This window comes from Silene latifolia, chromosome 6 (genome assembly GCF_048544455.1).
Source record: "Silene latifolia isolate original U9 population chromosome 6, ASM4854445v1, whole genome shotgun sequence".
NCBI lineage: Eukaryota > Viridiplantae > Streptophyta > Magnoliopsida > Caryophyllales > Caryophyllaceae > Silene > Silene latifolia.
Genome location: NC_133531.1, coordinates 50,095,680 through 50,119,608, shown reverse-complemented (window position 1 = coordinate 50,119,608; position 23,929 = coordinate 50,095,680). Strand labels below are relative to the sequence as shown.

Below are 23,929 nucleotides of genomic sequence, written 5' to 3'. Positions count from 1 at the left end.
TTTTTTTTTTTTTTTTTTCACACGGATGAACAGTAGCACGGCTGTGAACAGTAGATTTTTTTTTTTTTTTTTTTTTTTTTTTTTTTCTATGTCATGGTTATCAAAAGTCGATCAACCCTCGAACTACCTCGCTCGAGTTTAACCTTTGAATTCCAATCGCAACCGGAAATTCAACCAAAACCTTGACTTTGACACCTTAAGACAGCTCAAGCAAATTTTATTTTTTTTTTCTCGGATGAACAGTGACACGACTCGTGAACAGTAGTTTTTTTTTTTTTGTTTTTTTTTTTTTTTGTCTCCGTCGCTCTTGAATAACAAATTACTAGAAACTTGTTCCCGAGATGCAAAACCGATTAACCCTCGAACTACCTGTTCAAGTTTAACCTTTGAACTCCAATCGCAATCGGAAATTCAACTAAAAAGTTGGCTTTGACACGCCTAGGATCGTCTCGATTATGGAAAATCAAGAGCCGAGGCTCTGATACCATATGATGCGAATTGGGCAGCGGAAATTATTTGACAGCGGAATTTATTTGACTGAACAGTGCTGATGACTGTTCAATTGTCGAAATTGAAAAGTAATGTTTATGTGTTTTTTTGATATTGTGAAAGAAACAAGAAATAAAGATATTTGTTTCGAAATATGTGAATAAATCGAACCAATGGGATATTTGCTTGAGCTAGACCTATAACTCAAACAATGGTGAACTATAATCAAGACCTATTGATTATAACTCGGGTTAATGCTTGAAACGCGTCAAACAATAACAAAGGATTGGCCGCAACCATTTTCAACTCAAAACAAGTTTTTTTCTAAATTTCTTCATCTTTATTCATAAGCTTCAAGGCTTTATATAGCAGCCAAGGAACTTAAACAACCAGCTAAGAAGTTGAAGAGTTAAAGCTTAGAAAGTGAAAAGGTAAAGCTAAGAAAGGTGAAGAGACTACTTAGTGGTTTAGTAAGTTGAAGAGGTGGCCATTCCTCTTCACTTAATTACAAACTTTAAGACTACTAGCTCATTTAGACAACCAATAATTAAGCTAAGATATTATTCTAAAACATAAACTGAAAAACGTTAAACAAAAACGTCTTGTGGACCGTCCTCCTTGGAATGCGTGACCAGCCATTCAAATCATTGACTTGAATCGCATCATAATCTGAAACTGTGCCATCTTAGGTGAATAGTCTTTAGTCAAAAGAATCGACTCATTAGAATACTATAGCAGCTCTCGTCACGACCAGGCTATATAAATTTGCCAGAACTCTATAAGCGGTCATAAGGCCCGACAAAATGTTCCTAACAGTCCGCCTATGTGATCGACTAGTCATTCTCATATGACTCTATGGCACTTGAACTTGCCATCAATCGCATCACACTCTAGTCACTGCGAGACGTCACCTCATGTAAGTAACTATGGGCAAATACAATGCTAATCCGTGTTCACTTAAACGAGGTTCAATTGTCTCTTCAACCCGTTGGATGTAACAAAGTATAAGGTGAGTTACTAATAACTCAAACGACAAATGTCGACATCACACTCGGGTAGTCAATACCATATTACAACCTTGTGATGCATATCGTAAGTGTGTAAACACTTGTTGATTGCAATAGAAGTTTAACATGTCACGTGTCCATGTGTTCAAACTTCTTAATCGTATTATCCTTTACATTCATGTTATCTGATGTGTAAACACCCACCCCTTACAATATTTTGACAAATTGTGAAATTGCAGAAAAAAGGACCAACTTCTAAATTTGGTTTGAGCACTCTAATGGACTCCTAAATTCATGAAAATTTGCAGTAATTACCCTTGACACCTTAGTTCAATTCTGTGAAAATTACAAGATTTTAGGAGACTCAGAAGTAATTTAAATAAATTTCTAAACCTGAACTGACAGAGAAAGGAGCAGTCTGACAGTGTGGGTGTAATTGAGAAGTAAAGGAGGTAAATTTGAGATATAATTGTTCAACTACCTTCCACAGCAAGCACAGGAAGTTAACTAAACAATTTAGGATGTTTAACTCAAGAAAACCACAGCTTAACACAGGAATACTCGAGTTGAAACAGACATTAAAGCTCAAACAATCCACAGCAAGCACAGGACTGTTCTCACCCTATTACCAGGTTCTTATTCAATACTCACAGCAAGCACAGAGTATCAATAAGCCTGACTCTACCCTATGTTTCTAACATAAGATTTAAGACATTTGAATTGAGAGTAAAAACTCAGGTTTTCATTCATAAAATCAGCTGCCTCTAACAGTCTGATGCAAGGGTCCTTATATAGGCCTTGCTTTTAGGTTAAACATGAAATAAAAGGTTCATCTAAGGGCCAGGATTGTCCCATAAGTCAGGACAAGAGTCTAGATAATATATTACAACGGCAAAAAGATCATAAATGTAAACTAGAGTGAAAACAAATTGAGTTTGCGAGAGGGCGGTCAGTGATAGTGACATCTTTGTTGCCTTTCAAGCTTTTCTGTGGTAGTTGTTGCTTTTCCTGCTCATGTGAGGACGAGTAGTCTCCTTGGTCTTGACTTGGTGTCCAAGCACCCTCTGATATATGGAAACTTAAGTTAAAGAAGTCTCCCACACATCTTTTCCTTGGTTTGTCCGAAAATGGCAATGTTACTTTTGGAATCTCTCCTTTCCCCGCAACTTGTTTTCAGAGTGGTTTTTCAATACTTTGCAATGAGAATTTAACCTGGCTCCCTAGGACTTTTTGATGCTCATATGAGTGTTTTATCAGCTGGCCATGGTGGCAGCTGATGATTTGCCTTGTACTGGTACTTATGACCCCGCAAAGTAGACTCGATCGGGGCCGGTAGGAGTGGTTGTGGCCTTGTTGTTGCCTGAGTTGTTTGACCATGGGATAGTTGATTGTCCTGGTTACTAGCTCCTGCATCAACCCCTCCTGGTTGAACAGGGCTTGTCCTCAAGCCTGTAACCTCCTCATCTCCGGAATCTTCATAGTATGGACTGAGATCACCCACATTAAAAGTCCCATGCACCCCATAGTCACCTGGCAGATCAATCTTGTATGCATTTGGCCCAATCTTTTCAACAACTTCAAATGGACCATCTGATCTTGGCATGAGTTTGTTTTTCCTTTTTGCTGGAAATCTTTCCTTCCTTAGATGTATCCATACCAGATCTCTTGGTTCAAACTCTTTCTTCCCCTTAGACACCTTAAGATGTTTCTGGTATTGCTCATTTATTCTTTCAATCTGCCTTTTCACTGTCTCATGTAGTTTCAGCAATTGCTCAGCTCTTTTCTTGGCATCCAGGTTGATGTTTTCCTTGGGTACAGAAGATAAATCCAGGGGCATAAGTGGATTGACCCCATAGATTACCTCAAAAGGACTGTGTCCAGTTGCAGATGAGGGTGCTCTGTTGAATGCAAACTCTGCTGCTGCTAGCTTCAGGTCCCAATCTTTTAGGGTCTTGCTGACAAGACACCTTAAAATCCTTCCCAATATTCTGTTAGTGACCTCAGTTTGGCCATCTGTTTGTGGGTGGTGAGAGGTGCTGAATAAGAGCTTGGTTTTAAGCAACTTCCATAGAGTCTTCCAAAAATACCCCATGAATTTTGTATCCCTGTCTGATACAATGGTTTTTGGAACTCCATGGAGCCTCACAATCTCCTTTAAGAATAGCTCAGCAACACTTGCTGCATCCTCTGTCTTTTTGCAAGCTACAAAGTGAGCCATCTTACTGAACCTGTCCACCACAACCATTACAGAATCTTTCCCTCTCTGTGTTCTTGGTAGGGCCACAATGAAGTCCATACTTAAATCTTCCCATGGTTTGCTTGGCACTGGTAGGGGAGTGTATGGACCAGGTTGGAAAGAACTCTTGGAAAGCTGGCATTTTGAGCATCTTCTGAGGACAATATGGACATCACCCATCATTCTTGGCCAATAGAATTGGTCCTGTAATATCTCCAAGGTCTTTTGGACACCAAAGTGCCCTCCCATTCCCCCTGAATGGACTTCCCTGATCAAGAGATCCCTGTAAGACCCCCTTGGAACACATAGTTTGTTGCCCTGGAATAGGAAACCTTCCTGTAGTAGATACTTGCTTCCTTGGTTCTTATGCCCTTCAGTCTGAGTAATCCATTCCTCTGAGAAGTCAGGATCTTCCTTATACAATTCTTTCATGAATTCAAACCCAAGAACCCTGTTGGACATAACTGAAAGCAAGGAATGCCTTCTTGACAATGCATCTGCTACCACATTTTTCTTGCCTTCCTTGTATTTGCTGGAAAAGGTAAAAGACTGCAAGAACTCCACCCATTTGGCATGCCTGAAATTTAACTTGTGTTGGCCATTGATGTACTTCAAGGCTTCATGATCAGAGTGTAGTACAAATGGCTTAGGTTTAAGGTAATGATTCCAATGCATCAAGGCTCTGATGATTGCATAAAACTCTTTATCATAGGTGGAATATTTCAGTTTGGCCCCATTTAACTTCTCACTGAAATATGCCACAAGCTTCTGGCTTTGAATCAGTACTGCTCCAATCCCTACACCACTAGCATCACATTCCACTTCAAATAGCTGATCAAAATCAGGTAGCTTTAGGATAGGAGTGTTACACATGAGTTGTTTGATTTTTTTAAAGGACTGTTGAGCTTGCTCAGTCCATTGAAACTCCCCTTTCCTCATACATTTAGTGATGGGTGCCACCACTGTGCTGAAGTTCTTGATAAACCTTCTGTAGAAGGATGCTAACCCATGAAAACTCCTAACTTCAGTGACTGTAGTAGGGGTTGGCCAAGTTTGCATTGCTGCGATTTTCTCTTGGTCAACAGAAATGCCTCTTCCTGATATCAGGTAACCCAGGAATGCAACCTCCTCAACCATAAAGGTGCATTTCTCCAGCTTGCCATACAGCTTCTGCTCTCTGAGGATTTTAAACACTACTTCCAGATGTTTAAGATGTTCTCCCTTGCTCTTGCTATACACCAGTATGTCATCAAAGTAGACAACAGCAAACTTGCCCAGACATGGCCTCAGCACTTCAGTCATTAATCTCATGAAGGTACTGGGTGCATTTGACAGTCCAAAAGGCATTACAAGCCACTCATATAGGCCATGTTTTGTTTTGAAAGCAGTCTTCCATTCATCCCCTTCCCTAATCCTCACTTGATGGTATCCTTGCCTTAGATCAATCTTAGAAAATATGCTGGCACCACTCAACTCATCAAGCATATCATCTAATCTGGGGATTGGGAACCTATATTTGACTGTAATGTTGTTTATAGCTCTGCCATCTGTGCACATCCTCCAGGTGCCATCTTTCTTTGGTACTAGGAGTGCAGGGACTGCACATGGACTAAGAGATTCCCTCACAAATCCCTTTGTCATTAGCTCCTCAATCTGATGTTGTAATTCCTTTGTAGCATTTGGATCACACCTATAAGCTGGTTTGTTTGGGAGCACTGAACCAGGAACAAGATCAATGTGGTGTTCAATGCCCCTTAATGGAGGTAATCCACTAGGCAGCTCATCTGGAAACACTTCCTGGAACCTTTGAATCAAAGGGGCAACAGCTGTGGGCACAACAATGTTCTCCTCTTGGTTTACTTCCTTGGATAACAGCATCAGAATTGGCTGTTCTTGCCTGATCTCCCTAATCATGGCTGCCTCAGATAAGAACAGCACACCACTCACTTCTTCTGGGACATTAGGACTGCCATAGTCCTTCTGGTTTGGTGGCAATGGGGTCAAGGTGACCTTCTTGCCCTGATGTTTGAATATGTATACATTGTCCTTCCCTTGGTGTGTGGTATTCCTGTCATATTCCCAAGGTCTTCCAAGTAACAGGTGACAGGCATCCATGGGTACCACATCACACAACACTTCATCCTTGTACATTTTCCCAATGGAGAAGGAAATAATGCACTGCTTGTCAACTCTCACTCCTGAATCCTTACTTAGCTATCTCAATTTGTAAGGGTTAGGGTGTTCTTGTGTTGGTAAGCCCAGCTTGCTAACCATGGTGGTGGAGGCAACATTAGTGCAGCTACCCCCATCAATAATGAGGTTACAAACTCTTCCCCGGACAAGTACATCTACTCCCGAATATCATAGATCTCTGGTCGCCTCTAAGGGGGCTTCTTTGAGAGTGCATGACCCTCCAAAGGAACAAATCTGTGCCCTGTATCGGGATGAGCAACAATCTGTCCGGACTGGCTTCTTTCTCAGACTCCACCTCCTCTAAAACAAGAGCCTCATCCTCCTCATACTCTACCAAACCTTCCCTTTCCCATTCTGCAACCTCTATTGCAGTGAGTGTCCTAGCAGAAGGACAATCCTTCATGAAATGGCCAAATCCCTGGCACTGGAAGCACTTAATCTTGTCTCTGGATAAGGGTGGGTTGATTTTGGGGTTCATGGGTGCCTTCCCCTTATCCACAGTGGGTTGGGGGGTTGTTTTGGGTGGTTCATTGATTTTGACACCAGAATAAGGTCTCAAAAACAGTGCCGGTTTGCTTGCAAATCGGTTTGGTCTTCCCTATTTTCTCCACTCTTAGTGATAGGTTAACCACATCATCATAAGACCATAAAGGCTGCATTCTAACCTCTGCAGCAATACTTTTGTCAAGACCCTCTAAGAACCTAGCAATTCTTTGTTTAGGTTTTTCAGTGATTTCACATTGAAGTGTTAATTGTTCAAATTCTCTTAAATAGGCTTCAACAGTTTTCTCTTTCTGTTTAAGGTTAGACAGTTTGATGAATAAATCCTGAGTATAGTCTTTGGTGACAAACTTAGCCAACATTTTCTTTTTAAGTTTGGACCAAGACCTAAGAGGATCCTTACCCTCCTTTAACCTTTGATGCTTAAGATTATCATACCACGTGAAGGCAAACCTTTCAGTTTCAAGACTGCAACTTTACAAGCCTTAGCATCATTATAATTTTTATACTCAAAGATTTTTTCAACATCTCTAATCCATTCTAGTAGGTCATCAGGGTTCAAACTACCAAAAAATTCAGGGATTTCTACCTTTATATGCATGTCTGTCTGCTCAAGATGTTCTTCTTGTGTCCTGTTGCTTTCATCAGAGTCTGATCCATATTCTTCCTCTGGTCGTGGGTATCTCCTTCCTGCTCCCATGGCAAAGCCTCTCCCTCTACCCCTTCCTCTGGCAGGTTGCCCCCTAGGGTCTGGGTTTGGGATTCTCTCCATGACAGCATGCATAGCATTCACCAGTGTACCCATATTTCTGGCCAGATCTCCAACTGTGGCTTCAATACCAGCTAGCCTCTCTTCACTCATGGTTATTTTTTTGTGTTTTTAATGTAGGTAGGTTGATGAACTCACTATTCTCTCAATTCCCAAGACAAATACAAGATGGAATTGTGTTTAGCCTGGCTCTGATACTAAGTTGATGTGTAAACACCCCCCCTTACAATATTTTGACAAATTGTGAAATTGCAGGAAAAAGGACCAACTTCTAAATTTGGTTTGAGCACTCTAATGGACTCCTAAATTCATGAAAATTTGCAGTAATTACCCTTGACACCTTAGTTCAATTCTGTGAAAATTACAAGATTTTAGGAGACTCAGAAGTAATTTAAATAAATTTCTAAACCTGAACTGACAGAGAAAGGAGCAGTCTGACAGTGTGGGTGTAATTGAGAAGTAAAGGAGGTAAATTTGAGATATAATTGTTCAACTACCTTCCACAGCAAGCACAAGAAGTTAACTAAACAATTTAGGATGTTTAACTCAAGAAAACCACAGCTTAACACAGAATACTCGAGTTGAAACAGAAATAAAGCTCAAACAATCCACAAAGCAAGCACAGGACTGTTCTCACCCTATTACTGGTTCTTATTCAATACTCACAGCAAGCACAGAGTATCAATAAGCCTGACTCTACCCTATGTTTCTAACATAAGATTTAAGACATTTGAATTGAGAGTAAAACTCGGGTTTTCATTCATAAAATCAAAATTTGCCTCTAATATCGATGATGCAAGGGTCCTTATATAGGCCTTGCTTTTAGGTTAAACATGAAATAAAAGGTTCATCTAAGGGCCAGGATTGTCCCATAAGTCAGGACAAGAGTCTAGATAATATATTACAACGGCAAAAAGATCATAAATGTAAACTAGAGTGAAAACAAATTGAGTTTGCAGAGGAGGACGATCAGTGATAGTGACATCTTTGTTGCCTTTCAAGCTTTTCTGTGGAAGTTGTTGCTTTTCCTGCTCATGTGAGGACGAGTGGTCTCCTTGGTCTTGACTTGGTCTTGACTTGGTGTCCAAGCACCCTCTGATATATGGAAACTTAAGTTAAAGAAGTCTCCCACACAGCTTTTCCTTGGTTTGTCCGTAAATGGCAATGTTACTTTTGGAATCTCTCCTTTCCCGCAACTTGTTTTTCTGGTTTTTCAATACTTTGCAATGAGAATTTAACCTGGCTCCCTAGGACTTTTTGATGCTCATATGAGTGTTTTATCAGCTGGCCATGGTGGCAGCTGATGATTTGCCTTGTACTGGTACTTATGACCCTGCAAAGTAGACTGATCAGTGGCCAGGTAGGAGTGGTTGTGGCCTGTTGTTGCCTGAGTTGTTTGACCATGGGATAGTTGATTGTCCTGGTTACTAGCTCCTGCATCATTATCACTCATAGCATGAACCTTACCAAGTACACATCAAGGTTCCCGACCTTGGTTTCGGTTCTTTATCTTGAAAGAACTTCCTTATTGATTATCACATAACGAACGAATTTGTGGTGAATGATATAACTTGTACTGATCAAGTACTCCATCCACACACAATGCACTAGGTATATGTTTTGTAGAGTCTTGCAACAATTTGTCAAGATGATTAGCCTAGCACTTCTCACAAGTCCTAGCATATTAGGAAGGATTCGTTTTGAGCAACTTCTTATTCAACTAAGTATCTTTCCAAACTTCCTATTTCTCCTTTTGGCTTGAAAAGTTTAGGATTTTCATAAATCTTTATGTGTGTTCGGATTTTCTATAATATGTGCAACCTTTTGACACATAACAGAGTATTCTGTCAAACACCGAAATCGCTCATCGAATTCTTCTCGAGAACTCATGACGTTTCTACTATGGCTTACCAATGATTCATCATGCTCTTATGCATATGATTCATAATTGGACATGTGCATGATTATTCTAATGGCGGAAACATTAGTAACTTTTAATCATGTCATCAACTATATTTAGGTTCAAGGAACGACCATAATCAAGCTAATGGCAATTCCATTTTCATTTAAATGAATAACCTACGTATCTCGTTGATTCGATGTGTATCTTTCAATACTTATCCAACATCTCATGATGTAGTTGGATTCATCATGGTCCATTTTCATCCAGAATTGAAAACTAAAATCTTCCTCTGTGAAGGAAGGTATTAGCTCGTCATTCTTCAATGAGTGATGAGTTATAAACTTATACAAGATGATTACTCCCACTAAATTCCATGTCTTCACATGATAATTTCTAACTCCCACTTGTTTCGCAATTGACTACTCAATTTAGACATTATATCGCTTTTGTTTGAGATAAAACCATATATGTTCCCATCATATCCTTTCAAAATACCTATTTTGAAGTGGTCTCATCTTAACCTTATGGAAAGAGATTTTAATCTCTAACTCACACATATCATAATGATGTGTAGCAATGTCATTATTCAAATATAAATAATATCTAACACATGTCCTTCAAATCTCTTTCAAGGAGGTTTAACCAATTCATTTTCATAATGTGGTTAAGTAATGACTTTTGCGTGGTTAAAACTTAACTTAGCAATTTGAGGATATCGGTATATCAATCCTTGCAACCTCTAGTCATAAATCTCGTTTATTACTAGGATGTTACTTTGATTCATTTAGGCTCTTAAGTAAATCTCAAGTTTGAAACTATTGGTCAAAATTTATCATAAACTAGTCAAAACTCTTGTTAAGACTTTACATTAGTCATTTTTCTTCCAAAACTTTCTTTTGGTCTCCTCGTGTAGTTATCTTGAGAACATACTCTTATGATTACTTCACTTGGTCTCTTTAGTCATGTAGAACTAGTTGAGACCATAGATCTCATCTATTGGGTATACTATATAAATAGATATACCTTCATTCAAATCATTCTTCATTGCGTAGATCTCATTTACACAAGTACACAAATTTATCTTGGTGTGTGTTGTGTCCTCATTTTTCTCCCACTCTATCTTTAGAATAAATACACTAGAGATTCAAAGATAGCATATGAGACACAAATAATGATTTTGAAGTATGAGGAGAAATATCTCATAGGTTGACTAATAGTTTTAGATTTTGTAAGCGTACTTGGTGATTGACATTCCTTTAAGAGAGTTCATAGACTCAATATCACTTTATAAATGATCATACACAAGCCTTAAGCATGTGGACATATAATGAATCCCATCATTATAGTTGTCTATTAGATCACTTTAAGTGAATAATCATATGTTTCTAAGAGCAAGCATTTGAATACGAATTTTAGAACAAGGATAAAATGATAAAACGGGTGGGTTGCAAACCAAGTCACCATTATCCAAAATACAACCAATTATCCAAAATACCTTTTCATGTCGAACACGGAAACTTAAAGGTTCTAAAATCCAAAACATAATTAAAATAAGACAATAAAAAGCGAAGCTTCATGAAAGCTATTCCTAGCTCCTTGATGGTTTCTCAAGCTTGCTTTTCTTTTCCTTTGTCTTTGCTTGGTGGAGGCCCTATTTACAATAAAAAGGGAGATACATTATCACAACTTTGTATCACAATACCATAGTTGAATTAGAAACATAAAAGAAAGGATAGTCATTTACCTACTGGAGTAATCTTTCTAGCCTTAATATCACCAAGGTATTTGGAACAATTTCTTTTCCAATGTCCAACACCATCACAATAATGGCATTTATCAAGAGGACCCTTCTTGATTTTTGAAGTGCTAGCTTCATAAGTCCTAGCTTTGGTGAAAGTGGGAGCTTGCTTCTTACCCTTTCTCCCATTCTTCTTGAACTTCCCCTTGCTCTTAGTGCTTATGTTAAGCACATCCTTTGGTGGGTTCACATTTAACCCCATGTCTCTTTCGGCTTGCACAAGTAACTTGTGCAACTCTTCAAGAGACACATCCTTGTCTTGCATGTTAAAATTCACCCGGAATTGAACATATGCCTTGACTTTGGATAAGGAGTGTAGAATCCTATCTACAATGAGTTCTTTGGGGATTTCAACCTTTTGAATCTTCAAGGTCTCGACTAGCTCCATAAGTTTGAGCACATGAGGGCTAACCTTTTGGCCCTCTTTGAAGTCGAGATCAAAGAATGTCGCGGCCGCCTCATATTGGACGATCCGCGGAGTTTGTGAAAACATTGTCACAAGCTTGGAGTAAATCTCATTAGCGGTGCCCATCTTAAAGGCTCTCCTTTGGAGATCCGCCTCCATCGCAAAGATCAACACATTTTTCATTGCGGCGGACTCCTTATGGTAAGCCTCATATGCTTCCCTAGTGGCGGCGGTCGACCTAGTAGTAGGTTCGGGTGGAGAGGCCTCGGTAAGGTAACGAAGCTTGTCGTCACCTTGGGCGGCTAATTTGAGTTGGGCATCCCAATCGGAGAAATTTGACCCATTCTTTTCAAGTTTACATCGATCCATGAAGGATCGGAGCCATGATGAATTAGCAAGAGGCGTGGCGTTTGGGTTTGGTGTAGCCATTTGTTATGAGAAAAAGAAGTGGTCTACAAAACAAAATAGAAGGAGTAAAACAAATGTCGTTTTAATAATAATACTCGTAAAAATTTATTTAAACAAGTTTTATTGCATTTATCTAGTGACCTCTACCCAACTTGATAAATGATTGCAAGACCCAAATTCATATTAATTTAGGCATCGGTAAAGCCGAAAAACAACCCTTATCAATATAACTCGGTGGATTAACCTTTTAATCGATTCTACTTTTAGAACTCTTGGTCGATAAATTTACATTAAAATTTATCTATAGCCCGAAACACATCCGGCAACCGTCGAGAATACTTTCGTTGAGTTCAACCCAAATTTCGAATAAATGTGTCCATGATCCAAACTTACATCAACTTGGGCATCGGTAAAGCCGAAAACAACCCTCATCTTTATAAATTCGGTGGGTAGACATTTATCACCCCACTTCACCAACTTAACAAGGTTTGTCTTACAGTAAAGCCGGCTCAACTCCCTTGCGAAACTGGTACTTCATGGGTTTCTAATTTTTGGTAAGGCTATGTCTCAATTGTTTATTTTAGCGAGAGGTCATGTCAATTTATTATCTATCACGTTTTAAGTGAACTAAAGCGGTGAACTATGATAATTGTAATTGACACGGTCGATAAACTCGATAAAACGATGATGCATGTTTTAGTTATGGCGATTTAGCGATGCATGTGACATGTAAATAAAATGCAAAGCATAAAAATAAATCCTAGTATGGCCTTCCTAAAATAGAAAAACTATTTAACTATTACATATTCGAAAACCAACTCCATTGGTCCCTTGAACTTCGGTTATGGCACGCATCTCAAGGTAACACCGTCTTTATGTATCGCCTTCTTGAAGAAATCCGTCTTTATGGAACTCCGGTAAAATAAAATTACATAACAAATTACATAATTTCCTATTATACATTTGTAATTAAAATAAAAATAAATCTATTAAATTACAAAACGGTGATACGAGATCACAATAAATTACAACCGAATCGATATTCCCATACATTTCGGGTAATACCAATTAAAAACTAAGGCCATACTAAGTAAAAATTACATAATTCAAAAATTACATAAAATAAAATTATGACAATCATAAATAAAATGCAGCATTATAATATGTATGAACATGCCCAATTTTATGCTAAATCGCCTTTAAGTAGCCAATATCGTATATTACACGATTTTTACGGATTTGCGTGATTCAACGTTTTATAATCACAAAAATTACATAAATTCATATTTATGCATAAGTTAATTACCCTAACCTCTTAGGACTCAAAATTAGTCTTCACTAACTATTTGACCATAATTAACTCATATTTCCAAAATTTGTTCATTAATGGACCTAAAATTATAATAAAAAGCTATAAACTTCAAATAAATCACAAAATTTCAAATAAATTCAAAATTTGAAATTTAAACTCATGAACATTCTGGAAAAATACCATGACACTCATAATGTTCAAAAATTTAGGTTAAATATTTCGAAATTTATCCGGAAAAACAATGTTGCGGTTTATCGGTTTTAACAAAAATAATCATAAAAACATGAGAAAAATTATATTCATCAATTTTTCAATTTTAGATCTGAAAAAGATAATAAAATGCAACATGTAATGCAACATGTGACGTTTTTCCTTAGTCATGGAGTATGTTTTATTAATATTTCACTAATTAAGTCACTATTTATGCTATTTTTCTTCAAAAAATCATAAATCATGCATAAAGACTTCAATATAGCCTATTATTTTACACAAATCTTGTAAAATTGCATGTGACAACATACTAAATTTCTATGACCAGATTCGAAATTTATCTCATATTAACCTATTTTTCATCTAAATCCGATTTTAATAATGAAAAGTCCATTTTTCGAGCATAAATAGTCCAAAAATTATGAAAATTTACAGGTCATCTCAAAATAGTATATGTGATAACATATCCAAAAATCACTGGAAAATTCGAAGTTTAGCTAATTTTAGTCCGAAAATGACATTTTATTCATAAAATCATATTTTAAATGCCATTATTATATAATATGAACAATAAAATCCATAAATTAACCAAAATATCCTAAAAACACTTTAGGACCAGTAACTTTAACATGCATAAAGATTTTCGTGATATATCATAATAACACAAATTAAACAAGTTTTATATGTTAATCGTATAACTCGGAAAAACTTTTAACCGATTTGCATGCAAACAACCATGGCTCTTGATACCGATTGAAGGAAAAGTAGATCTATATACTAACATATTCATATATATTTTATGTTAATTTGTCATAAAATTAAATGGTGATCTTATGCATGCAAACAATAAAATAGTTAAAGAAGAAATCTCTATCTTACATTGGTATTTCGGTTTATTTGGGCACAAGAGAGATCTTCTTCTCTCTTGTTCTAGTGCTCTTCTCAATGGATGAACTAGGATCCAAGTGTAGGATCCCTCCCAAAGTAAAATACCCAAGGCAAACTCTTAATTAAATTAATATTATGAATACTAGAATAATATTAATTTAGCATAAAATTGAACCAAAAATATTATGGAACTCTCTATTATTTCGGTTAGAGAGAAGGAAGAGAAGGAAGATTTTTTTATCTTTCTAAAACTTAAATTTTAGATGAATGAATAATATTATGCACTAATTTCATTTGTAGTGTATAATGGGTAAATAAGAAGAAAAACCAAAGTGGTTTTTCTTCTCAAAAAATCGGGTGGAAGAGGGGAGAAGAGGGAGCCAATACATGCACTAGTTGTTCTTCACAATGATCACTAGGTTTGCATGGCTAGTCAATTAGGGTAATCATTATGCTTACCACTCACATAATAAACATAATATTATCCTAAATCCTCCCTTAATTTCGGTACATATGGATAAAATGGAATCCATTTTATTTTTGTCAATTTGTCAATTTGTCACATGTCACATGTCACATGTCACATAAAATTGTTATGTATTTTTAACATATTAAAAATCAACGTATTAATAAAAATACGTCATATACAAAAATCGACTTAGTAATTCGCAATTACTTGTACCAAAATATTTTACCAATTATAAATCACAATAATTTGTATTTATAATAATTCATTCAATTTCAATTGTTTCCTTAAACAATAATTTCATCTGAGTAATGAAACAATTCGATTACTCAGACCGTATCTCATTTAATCAAATTTCAATGAGACACGTAAATATTACTTCCAAAATCGTCCGTCAATTTTAAATAATTTAATTGACTCGTAACGTTATACGATCAATTAAATGATCAATTAAGAGTGTTACCCTTTAGGTATGACCTAAGGGGATCAACTGGTCACCACCGTCTCACGACAGTAATGTCAAACTCTAGTCAGCCAATCATTACCGATATGTGTGGACCAGTTGACAGTAAAATATTACTTCCCAATTGTATTCTTTAAAATGAGACTTAAACATGTGATCATCATGATCAACAGTTGTGATCGCATTATTGTCGGAGGACACATATTCCAACACTTTGGATATAATTATCAACTGAAAACCCACAGAATACTCACAGGGAATTAAGCTAACAATTTGGGATACTTGAATTAAGAATTTCCACAGATTAACACAGAAAGACTCAATCAAGCAAACAAAGAAAGCTAAACTAGCCACAGTCTCAAGACAGAAAGTTTAGACTCTACTAACAGTACTTAATCAATAACCACAGTCTAAGCACAGGTTATTATCAAGCCTGACTCTAATCTACAGACTAAGCACAAGATTAAGAAGTTTAAATTTGAGAGAATTCTCGGGTTTCATTCATAAATCAGTTGTGTTACAACAGTCTGAGTTGAGGTCCTTATATAGGCCCTCTTAGGTTACAAACATGAAAGGAAACTACATCCAAGGGTCAGGATCCTTCCTCACATGCTGGCAAGAGTCCAAATACAATATTACAACGGTTATAAAAGCTCTTAATTGTAAACTGCAATGAAAACAAAAAGAAATGCAGGTGACAGTGACAGGTTGTGGTCCTTTGCTGCATTGCTGGCCTTTTCTGTTGAATGTACGCACTTGAGGACGAAATGATTGAGTCCTTGACATTAAAATTGGCTCTAGGTTGTATCTGGTAGATGTTGAGACAAGCCAAAAGTTCCTTGAGTGCTTTTTCCTCATGGTTTGGCCAGAAATGGAAGGTTGCTTTTGTTGTTTGTCACTTGCTGCAGATCTGTCCAGTTTGATTTTCTAGGACTTGCATTGTGATTCTTCCTTGGACCCCTAGGACTTTTCTGAGCCTAATTTAGTGACCAACCAGCTGGCCATGGTGGCAGCTGGTGGTTGGGCTTGGACTCATACTTATTGGCCACTAAACTTAGCCCAGTCTGGCTGGTTCCTGAGTTGGGTGTGGTGTTGCCTTGGCCTGCTTGTTGATGTGAGGTGTCCTGGTCAGTGGCTCCGGCTGCACCATTTATCCTTGTTCATTAGTCCTTGTAACTCGTTATGTTAACCATTTGTCCTTGTTTATTAGTCCTTGTGACTCATTGGGTAAACCATTTGTCCTTGTTATTGTGACTTGTTGTGTGAACCATTTTTCATTGTTCATTAGTCCTTGTGACTCGTGTGTGAACCATTTGTCCCTGTTCATTAGTCCTTGTGACTCGTTGTGTAAACTATTTGTCCTTACTCATTAGTCCTTGTGACTCGTTGTGTGAACCATTTGTCCTTGTTCTTTAGTCCTTATGACTCGTTGTTTAAACCATTTGTCCTTGCTAATTAGTCCTTGTGACTCGTTGTGTAAACCATTTGTCCTTGTTATTGTGACTTGTTGTGTGAACCTTTTTTCCCTGTTAATTAGTCCTTGTGACTCGTTGTGTGTACAATTTGTCCTTGTTCATTAGTCCTTGTGACTCGTTTTGTAAACTATTTGTCCTTGTTAATTAGTCCTTGTGACTAGTTGTGTGAACCATTTATCCTTGTTAATTAGTACTTGTAACTCGTTATGTTAACCATTTGTCCTTGTTTATTAGTCCTTGTGACTCATTGGGTAAACCATTTGTCCTTGTTATTGTGACTTGTTGTGTGAACCATTTTTCATTGTTCATTAGTCCTTGTGACTCGTTGTGTGAACCATTTGTCCCTGTTCATTGGTCCTTTGACTCGTTGTGTAAACTATTTGTCCTTGTTGTTGTGACTTGTTGTGTGAAGCATTTTCCTTGTTCATTAGTCCTTGTGACTCGTTGTGTGAACATTTGTCCCTGTTCATTAGTCCTTGTGACTCGTTGTGTAAACTATTTGTCCTTACTCATTAGTCCTTGTGACTCGTTGTGTGTACCATTTGTCCTTGTTCATTAGTCCTTGTGACTCGTTTTGTAAACTATTTGTCCTTGTTAATTAGTCCTTGTAACTTGTTGTGTGAACCATTTATCCTTGTTAATTAGTCCTTGTAACTAGTTATGTTAACCATTTGTCCTTGTTTATTAGTCCTTGTGACTCATTGGGTAAACCATTTGTCCTTGTTATTGTGACTTGTTGTGTGAACCATTTTTCATTGTTTATTAGGCCTTGTGACTCCTTGTGTGAACCATTTGTCCTTGTTTATCAGTCCTTGTGACTCGTTGTGTAAACCATTTGTCCTTGTTGTTGTGACTTGTTGTGTGAAGCATTTTCCTTGTTCATTAGTCCTTGTGACTGGTTGTGTGAACCATTTGTCCCTGTTCATTAGTCCTTGTGACTCGTTGTGTGAAGCATTTTCCTTACTCATTAGTCCTTGGGACTCGTTGTGTGAACCATTTGTCCTTGTTCTTTAGTCCTTATGACTCGTTGTTTAAACCATTTGTCCTTGTTTATTATACCTTGTGACTCGTTGTTTAAACCATTTGTCCTTGTTATTGTGACTTGTTGTGTAAACCTTTTTTCCCTATTAATTAGTCCTTGTGACTCGTTGTGTGTACCATTTGTCCTTGTTCATTAGTCCTTGTAACTAGTTATGTTAACCATTTGTCCTTGTTTATTAGTCCTGGTGACTCATTGGGTAAAACATTTGTCCTTGTTATTGTGACTTGTTGTGTGAACCATTTTTCATTGTTCATTAGTCCTTGTGACTCCTTGTGTGAACCATTTGTCCTTGTTTATTAGTCCTTGTGACTCGTTGTGTAAACTATTTGTCCTTACTCATTAGTCCTTGTGACTGGTTGTGTGTACCATTTGTCCTTGTTCATTAGTCCTTGTGACTCGTTTTGTAAACTATTTGTCTTTGTTAATTAGTCTTTGTGACTTGTTGGGTGAACCATTTATCCTTGTTAATTAGTCCTTGTAACTAGTTATGTTATCCATTTGTCCTTGTTTATTAGTCCTGGTGACTCATTGGGTAAAGCATTTGTCCTTGTTATTGTGACTTGTTGTGTGAACCATTTTTCATTGTTCATTAGTCCTTGTGACTCCTTGTGTGAACCATTTGTCCTTGTTTATTGGTCCTTGTGACTCGTTGTGTAAACCATTTGTCCTTGTTTATTAGTCCTTGTGACTCGTTGTTTTAACCATTTGTCCTTGTTGTTGTGACTTGTTGTGTAAACCTTTTTTCCCTGTTAATTAGTCCTTGTGACTCGTTGTGTGTACCATTTGTCCTTGTTCATTAGTCCTTGTAACTCGTTATGTTAACCATTTTTCATTGTTTATTAGTCCTTGTGACTCATTGGGTAAACCATTTGTCCTTGTTATTGTGACTTGTTGTGTGAACCATTTTTCATTGTTCATTAGTCCTTGTGACTCGTGTGAACCATTTTTCCCTGTTCATTAGTCCTTGTGACTCGTTGTGTGAAGCATTTTCCTTACTCATTAGTCCTTGTGACTCGTTGTGTGAACCATTTGTCCTTGTTCTTTAGTCCTTATGACTCGTTGTTTAAACCATTTGTCCTTGTTTATTAGTCCTTGTGACTCGTTGTTTAAACCATTTGTCCTTGTTATTGTGACTTGTTGTGTAAACCTTTTTTCCCTGTTAATTAGTCCTTGTGACTCGTTGTGTGTACCATTTGTCCTTGTTCATTAGTCCTTGTAACTCGTTATGTTAACCATTTTTCATTGTTTATTAGTCCTTGTGACTCATTGGGTAAACCATTTGTCCTTGTTATTGTGACTTGTTGTGTGAACCATTTTTCATTGTTCATTAGTCCTTGTGACTCGTGTGAACCATTTTTCCCTGTTCATTAGTCCTTGTGACTCGTTGTGTAAACTATTTGTCCTTGTTGTTGTGACTTGTTGTGTGAAGCATTTTCCTTGTTCATTAGTCCTTGTGACTCGTTGTGTGAACCATTTGTCCCTGTTCATTAGTCCTTGTGACTCGTTGTGTAAACTATTTGTCCTTACTCATTAGTCCTTGTGACTCGTTGTGTGTACCATTTGTCCTTGTTCATTAGTCCTTGTGACTCGTTTTGTAAACTATTTGTCCTTGTTAATTAGTCCTTGTGACTTGTTGTGTGAACCATTTATCCTTGTTAATTAGTCCTTGTAACTAGCTATGTTAACCATTTGTCCTTGTTTATTAGTCCTGGTGACTCATTGGGTAAACCATTTGTCCTTGTTATTGTGACTTGTTGTGTGAACCATTTTTCAGTGTTCATTAGTCCTTGTGACTCCTTGTGTGAACCATTTGTCCTTGTTTATTAGTCCTTGTGACTCGTTGCGTAAACCATTTGTCCTTGTTGTTGTGACTTGTTGTGTGAAGCATTTTCCTAGTTCATTAGTCCTTGTGACTCGTTGTATGAACCATTTGTCCCTGTTCATTAGTCCTTGTGACTCGTTGTGTAAACTATTTGTCCTTACTCATTAGTCCTTGTGACTCGTTGTGTGAACCATTTGTCCTTGTTCTTTAGTCCTTATGACTCGTTGTTTAAACCATTTGTCCTTGTTTATTAGTCCTTGTGACTCGTTGTTGAAACCATTTGTCCTTGTTATTGTGACTTGTTGTGTAAACCTTTTTTCCCTGTTAATTAGTCCTTGTGACTCGTTGTGTGTACCATTTGTCCTTGTTCATTAGTCCTTGTGACTCGTTTTGTAAACTATTTGTCCTTGTTCATTAGTCCTTGTGACTTGTTGTGTGAACCATTTATCCTTGTTCATTAGTCCTTGTAACTCGTTATGTTAACCATTTGTCCTTGTTTATTAGTCCTTGTGACTCATTGGGTAAACCATTTGTCCTTGTTATTGTGACTTGTTGTGTGAACCATTTTTCATTGTTCATTAGTCCTTGTGACTCGTTGTGTGAACCATTTGTCCTTGTTCTTTAGTCCTTATGACTCGTTGTTTAAACCATTTGTCCTTGCTAATTAGTCCTTGTGACTCGTTGTGTAAACCATTTGTCCTTGTTATTATTGTTGGAATATGTGTCCTCCGACAATAATGCGATCACAACTGTCGATCGTGATGATCACATGTTTAAATCTCATTTTAAGAATACATGTGGGATGTAATATTTTACAGTCAACTGGTCCACACATATCGGTAATGATTGGTTGACTAGAGTTTGACATTACTGTCGTGCGACGGTGGTGATCAGTTGATCCCCTTAGGTCATACCTATAGGAAAATACTCTTAATTGATTATTTAATTAATCGTATGCCGATACGAGTTAATTAAATTAATTAAAATTGACGGATTATTTGTGAGTAAGATTAACGTGTCTTATTATAATTCGATTAAATTGGATACGGTCTAAGTAATCGAATTGTTTTATTACTTGGATAAAATTATTGTTTACGAAACAATTGAAATTGAATGAATAATTTATTATAAATACAAGACGTTGTAATTTATAATATGATAAACCATTTTGGTACAAGTGATTACGAATTACTAGTAGATTTTGTATATGACATATTTTATAAGTATGTTGATTTTTAATATGTTAAAAAATACATTACAAATTCACATGTCAAGTAACATGTCACATATGTCACAATTGACAAATGACAAAATAAAATGGACCTCCCATTTTATGTTATATGTACCGAAAATGGAGGGAGTATAGGAGTTTATATTGTATTGTTTGTTTTAATTGGGAACATAATAATTATACTCTACTCATAGCCATGCAATCCTATAGCTTTTGAGAAGAGCAACTTTTGCATGCATTGGGCTTAAAATACTCCCTCCTCCAACCGGTTTTGATGAGTGATGCCAAGGGGTTTTTCCTCAATAATTATTCACTACTTCATCTATTATTTTCTAGTGTAAGAAAATATACTCTCTACATTTTTTTGAAACATTTTAGAGATAGAAAACTCACAATAATCATCTCCTCTTAACCGAAATAGAGGAGAACAAAATTAATATTTTGTGTCATTTTTAAGTAAGACTAATATTGTTACAAAATCATAATAATATTAGTTATTAAGAGTTTTCCTTGGGTATTCACTTTTGGGAGAGGTTCTAATTTGGACCTTTGTTCATCCATTTTAAGGAAGCTCAAGAACTAACAAATAGGTGAATTTGTTGGTGCCCATTAATCCGAAATCATATAGTAAGATTGATGATTTCTTCTCTTATCTTATTTATGTTTGCATGCATAAGATCTAATATTTATTTTATGACTAAATAAATCATTTCATATATGAATATGTAAATTAATGAGATTAATGGATTCCAACAAGCGGTATCATGAGCCTTAGGTTGTTTGCATGCAAATCGGTTTATAGTTTTTCCGATGATGCGAACCAAGCTAATGACTCGGAGTTAGTTGATGGGCTGGACGAGTTGGTTATGAACACTCAAGGGGAAGGTCTGATGTTGGTCCGTAATTTTCAGCCTAGGAGCTACAATTATCCTTCTTTTGTTAATTTACTAAGTGTGGAACATGGGAGCTGATGGGAAGGCACGCAATCCAAGGAGGACGGACCAATTTCACGTTTTTAGCTTTACATTTCAGATTATCTTTACAATAAAATGTTAGCTTAAATTGTTGGTGTCTAAGTTCAATGAATTAGGAGTCTTAATTATTGTAATTAAGTGAAGAGTAAAAGCTTAACTCTTCACTTTGCTTGGCTTTGCACGGCTGCTTGGAGGGCTATATAAGGCCTTCATTTGCTTGAATAAAATCATTCAGAAATTTCAGAAAACTTGTGTTTACAAAATCGTTTCTTGCTTAGAAACAAAACTGGTTTTGATTAGAACGCGATTCTAATTAAAATTATCGAGTTGTTGATCAATAGGTCTTGGTCTCACTCACTTTGATCAAGTAATAGGTCTTACTTGTTCAAAACACTATCCCTTATATACAAAATCCGAATCGGTCGTACCTAGTACGTTCGGTTCGCCAAAAACAAAATTCAAAATTTTATCTTTTGTTCTTTAAGTTAATCGGTTTCAGTCTGCGCGTACCTAGATAGTACGAACAGTCCTCAAGATCTGTCCAAATCGTTCTAAAATCCGCTGCTCAATTCGTATCATTTGTGGTATCAAAGCTTCGGCTCTTGATCCTTATTTATCGATGGATTTTGTTAATCCTAACTTTTTGCAGCAACTCCGTGATGCCTTGAGAAACGTGCAAGAAAGGGATGATAGGTGGCAGCCAAGGCGTTTTGAAAGGGTGGCTGAACCGTTCAAAGTTAACGAACTACCTGAGTTCGTTGGAGGGGCTGATCCCGAGGCATATTTGGAGTGGGAACGGAAGATAGATCGTATGTTTGATTTCAAGGAATTGGATGATGAGAAAAGATGCAAATATGCAATTCTGAAATTAAGCAAGGGAGCATCTCTTTGGTTTGAAGGGTTGAAGGCCAAGAGGGTGCGCGCGGGGAAGGAAAAGATAGATTCTTGGGAGTCTCTGAAATGCAAACTTCGTAAAAGGTATGTGCCAACGACCCATAGGTTAGCTACATATCGTAAGATTGCTGATTTGAGACAAGGAAAATTAAGTGTTAGTGAATATATTGATGAATTTGAAAGCTTATGTTTGATGGGTGAATTAGAGGAAGTAGAAGAGCAGAAAATGTCGAGATTTTTGCGTGGATTGAATTATAATATTGCTAGTTCCGTTGAGTTATACCCATATTCTGATTTTGATACTCTTTGTGGTCTTTGTTTGAAAGTGGAGTCACAAGGGAAGTCTAAGTATGGGGGAGGGTCGAGTTCGATTCGGGAAAGAACAAATCATGGACCAAAATCGAAACAAACCCCAAAACCGAAACACCTAGTAGTTCGTTTGTGAGTCCTAACAAAGCCACGGCATCCTCAAATGCTACCCCTAGGACCACGGCCAAGGAGACCAATCTGTCCAAAGTCCGTTGTTTCAAGTGTCAAGGTTTCGGTCATTATCAAAGTACGTGTCCAAACAAAAGAGTCGTGACCTTGAGAGAGGCGGTAGAGTGTAGGGACGAGTTGTTGGCCGATGAAGAACAATTGGGTGAACTGTTTAATTTCAATGAAGGTGAGGAAGAGGACGAGTTAGTAGAGGACTATGAGGCACCAATTTATGATACTAACCTGGTTTTGCGTACCTTGCAAGTAAAGACTTTACCTACTGATTCGGAACAAAGAAATCAGTTGTTTCATACCAAGTGTCGGGTGAATGATAAGTGGTGTAGTCTAATTATCGATGGGGGTAGTTGTACTAATGCGGCCTCTCTTTGAAATGGTGTCAAAATTGGGTCTTGAGACTACTAAACATCCACACCCATATGCATTACATTGGCTAGATGATGGTAGTAGCGTTAAGGTGACAAAACAGGCCCGGGTTGGTTTGGTTATGGGTTCCTATGTCGATGAGGTGTTGTGTGACGTTATTCCCATGGATGCTTGTCATATTTTGTTGGGTCGACCATGGCAATATGACCGGGATGTATTGCATAGAGGGAGGAGTAATGAGTATGAGTTGAAAGACAAAGGGAAACGAATTGTGCTTAAACCAATGTCACCACAAGCTGTCCGTGCTTTGGGTTCAAAACCGAAAGCAAAAGCCCATGCTGCTATGTTGATTGGAGAACGGGATGTGGAGCGTGCCGTTGATGATGGAGAGCAAGTTTATTTGCTTGTTGCTAAAGAAAATTCGAGTGCTAATGCTGTTTTGCAGGAACATAACCCAATTGACGCTTTGCTTGAAGAGTTTGGGGATGTGTTTCCCGATGAATTACCCGCTGGTTTGCCTCCTATTCGAGGCATTGAACATCAAATTGATCTTATTCCGGGCTCAACTCTTCCAAACAAGG

The 23,929-nt window shown here is 37.3% G+C and overlaps 1 protein-coding gene across 1 annotated transcript; it reads left to right on the top strand.

The window, feature by feature from the left end:
- The first annotated feature begins 22,212 nt into the window (after positions 1-22,212).
- LOC141588062 (uncharacterized) lies at positions 22,213-22,932 on the top strand. Its single transcript, XM_074409519.1, has one exon. It carries the CDS (start codon positions 22,213-22,215, stop codon positions 22,930-22,932), a length of 720 nt encoding a protein of 239 aa, XP_074265620.1.
- The last annotated feature ends 997 nt before the right edge of the window (positions 22,933-23,929 follow it).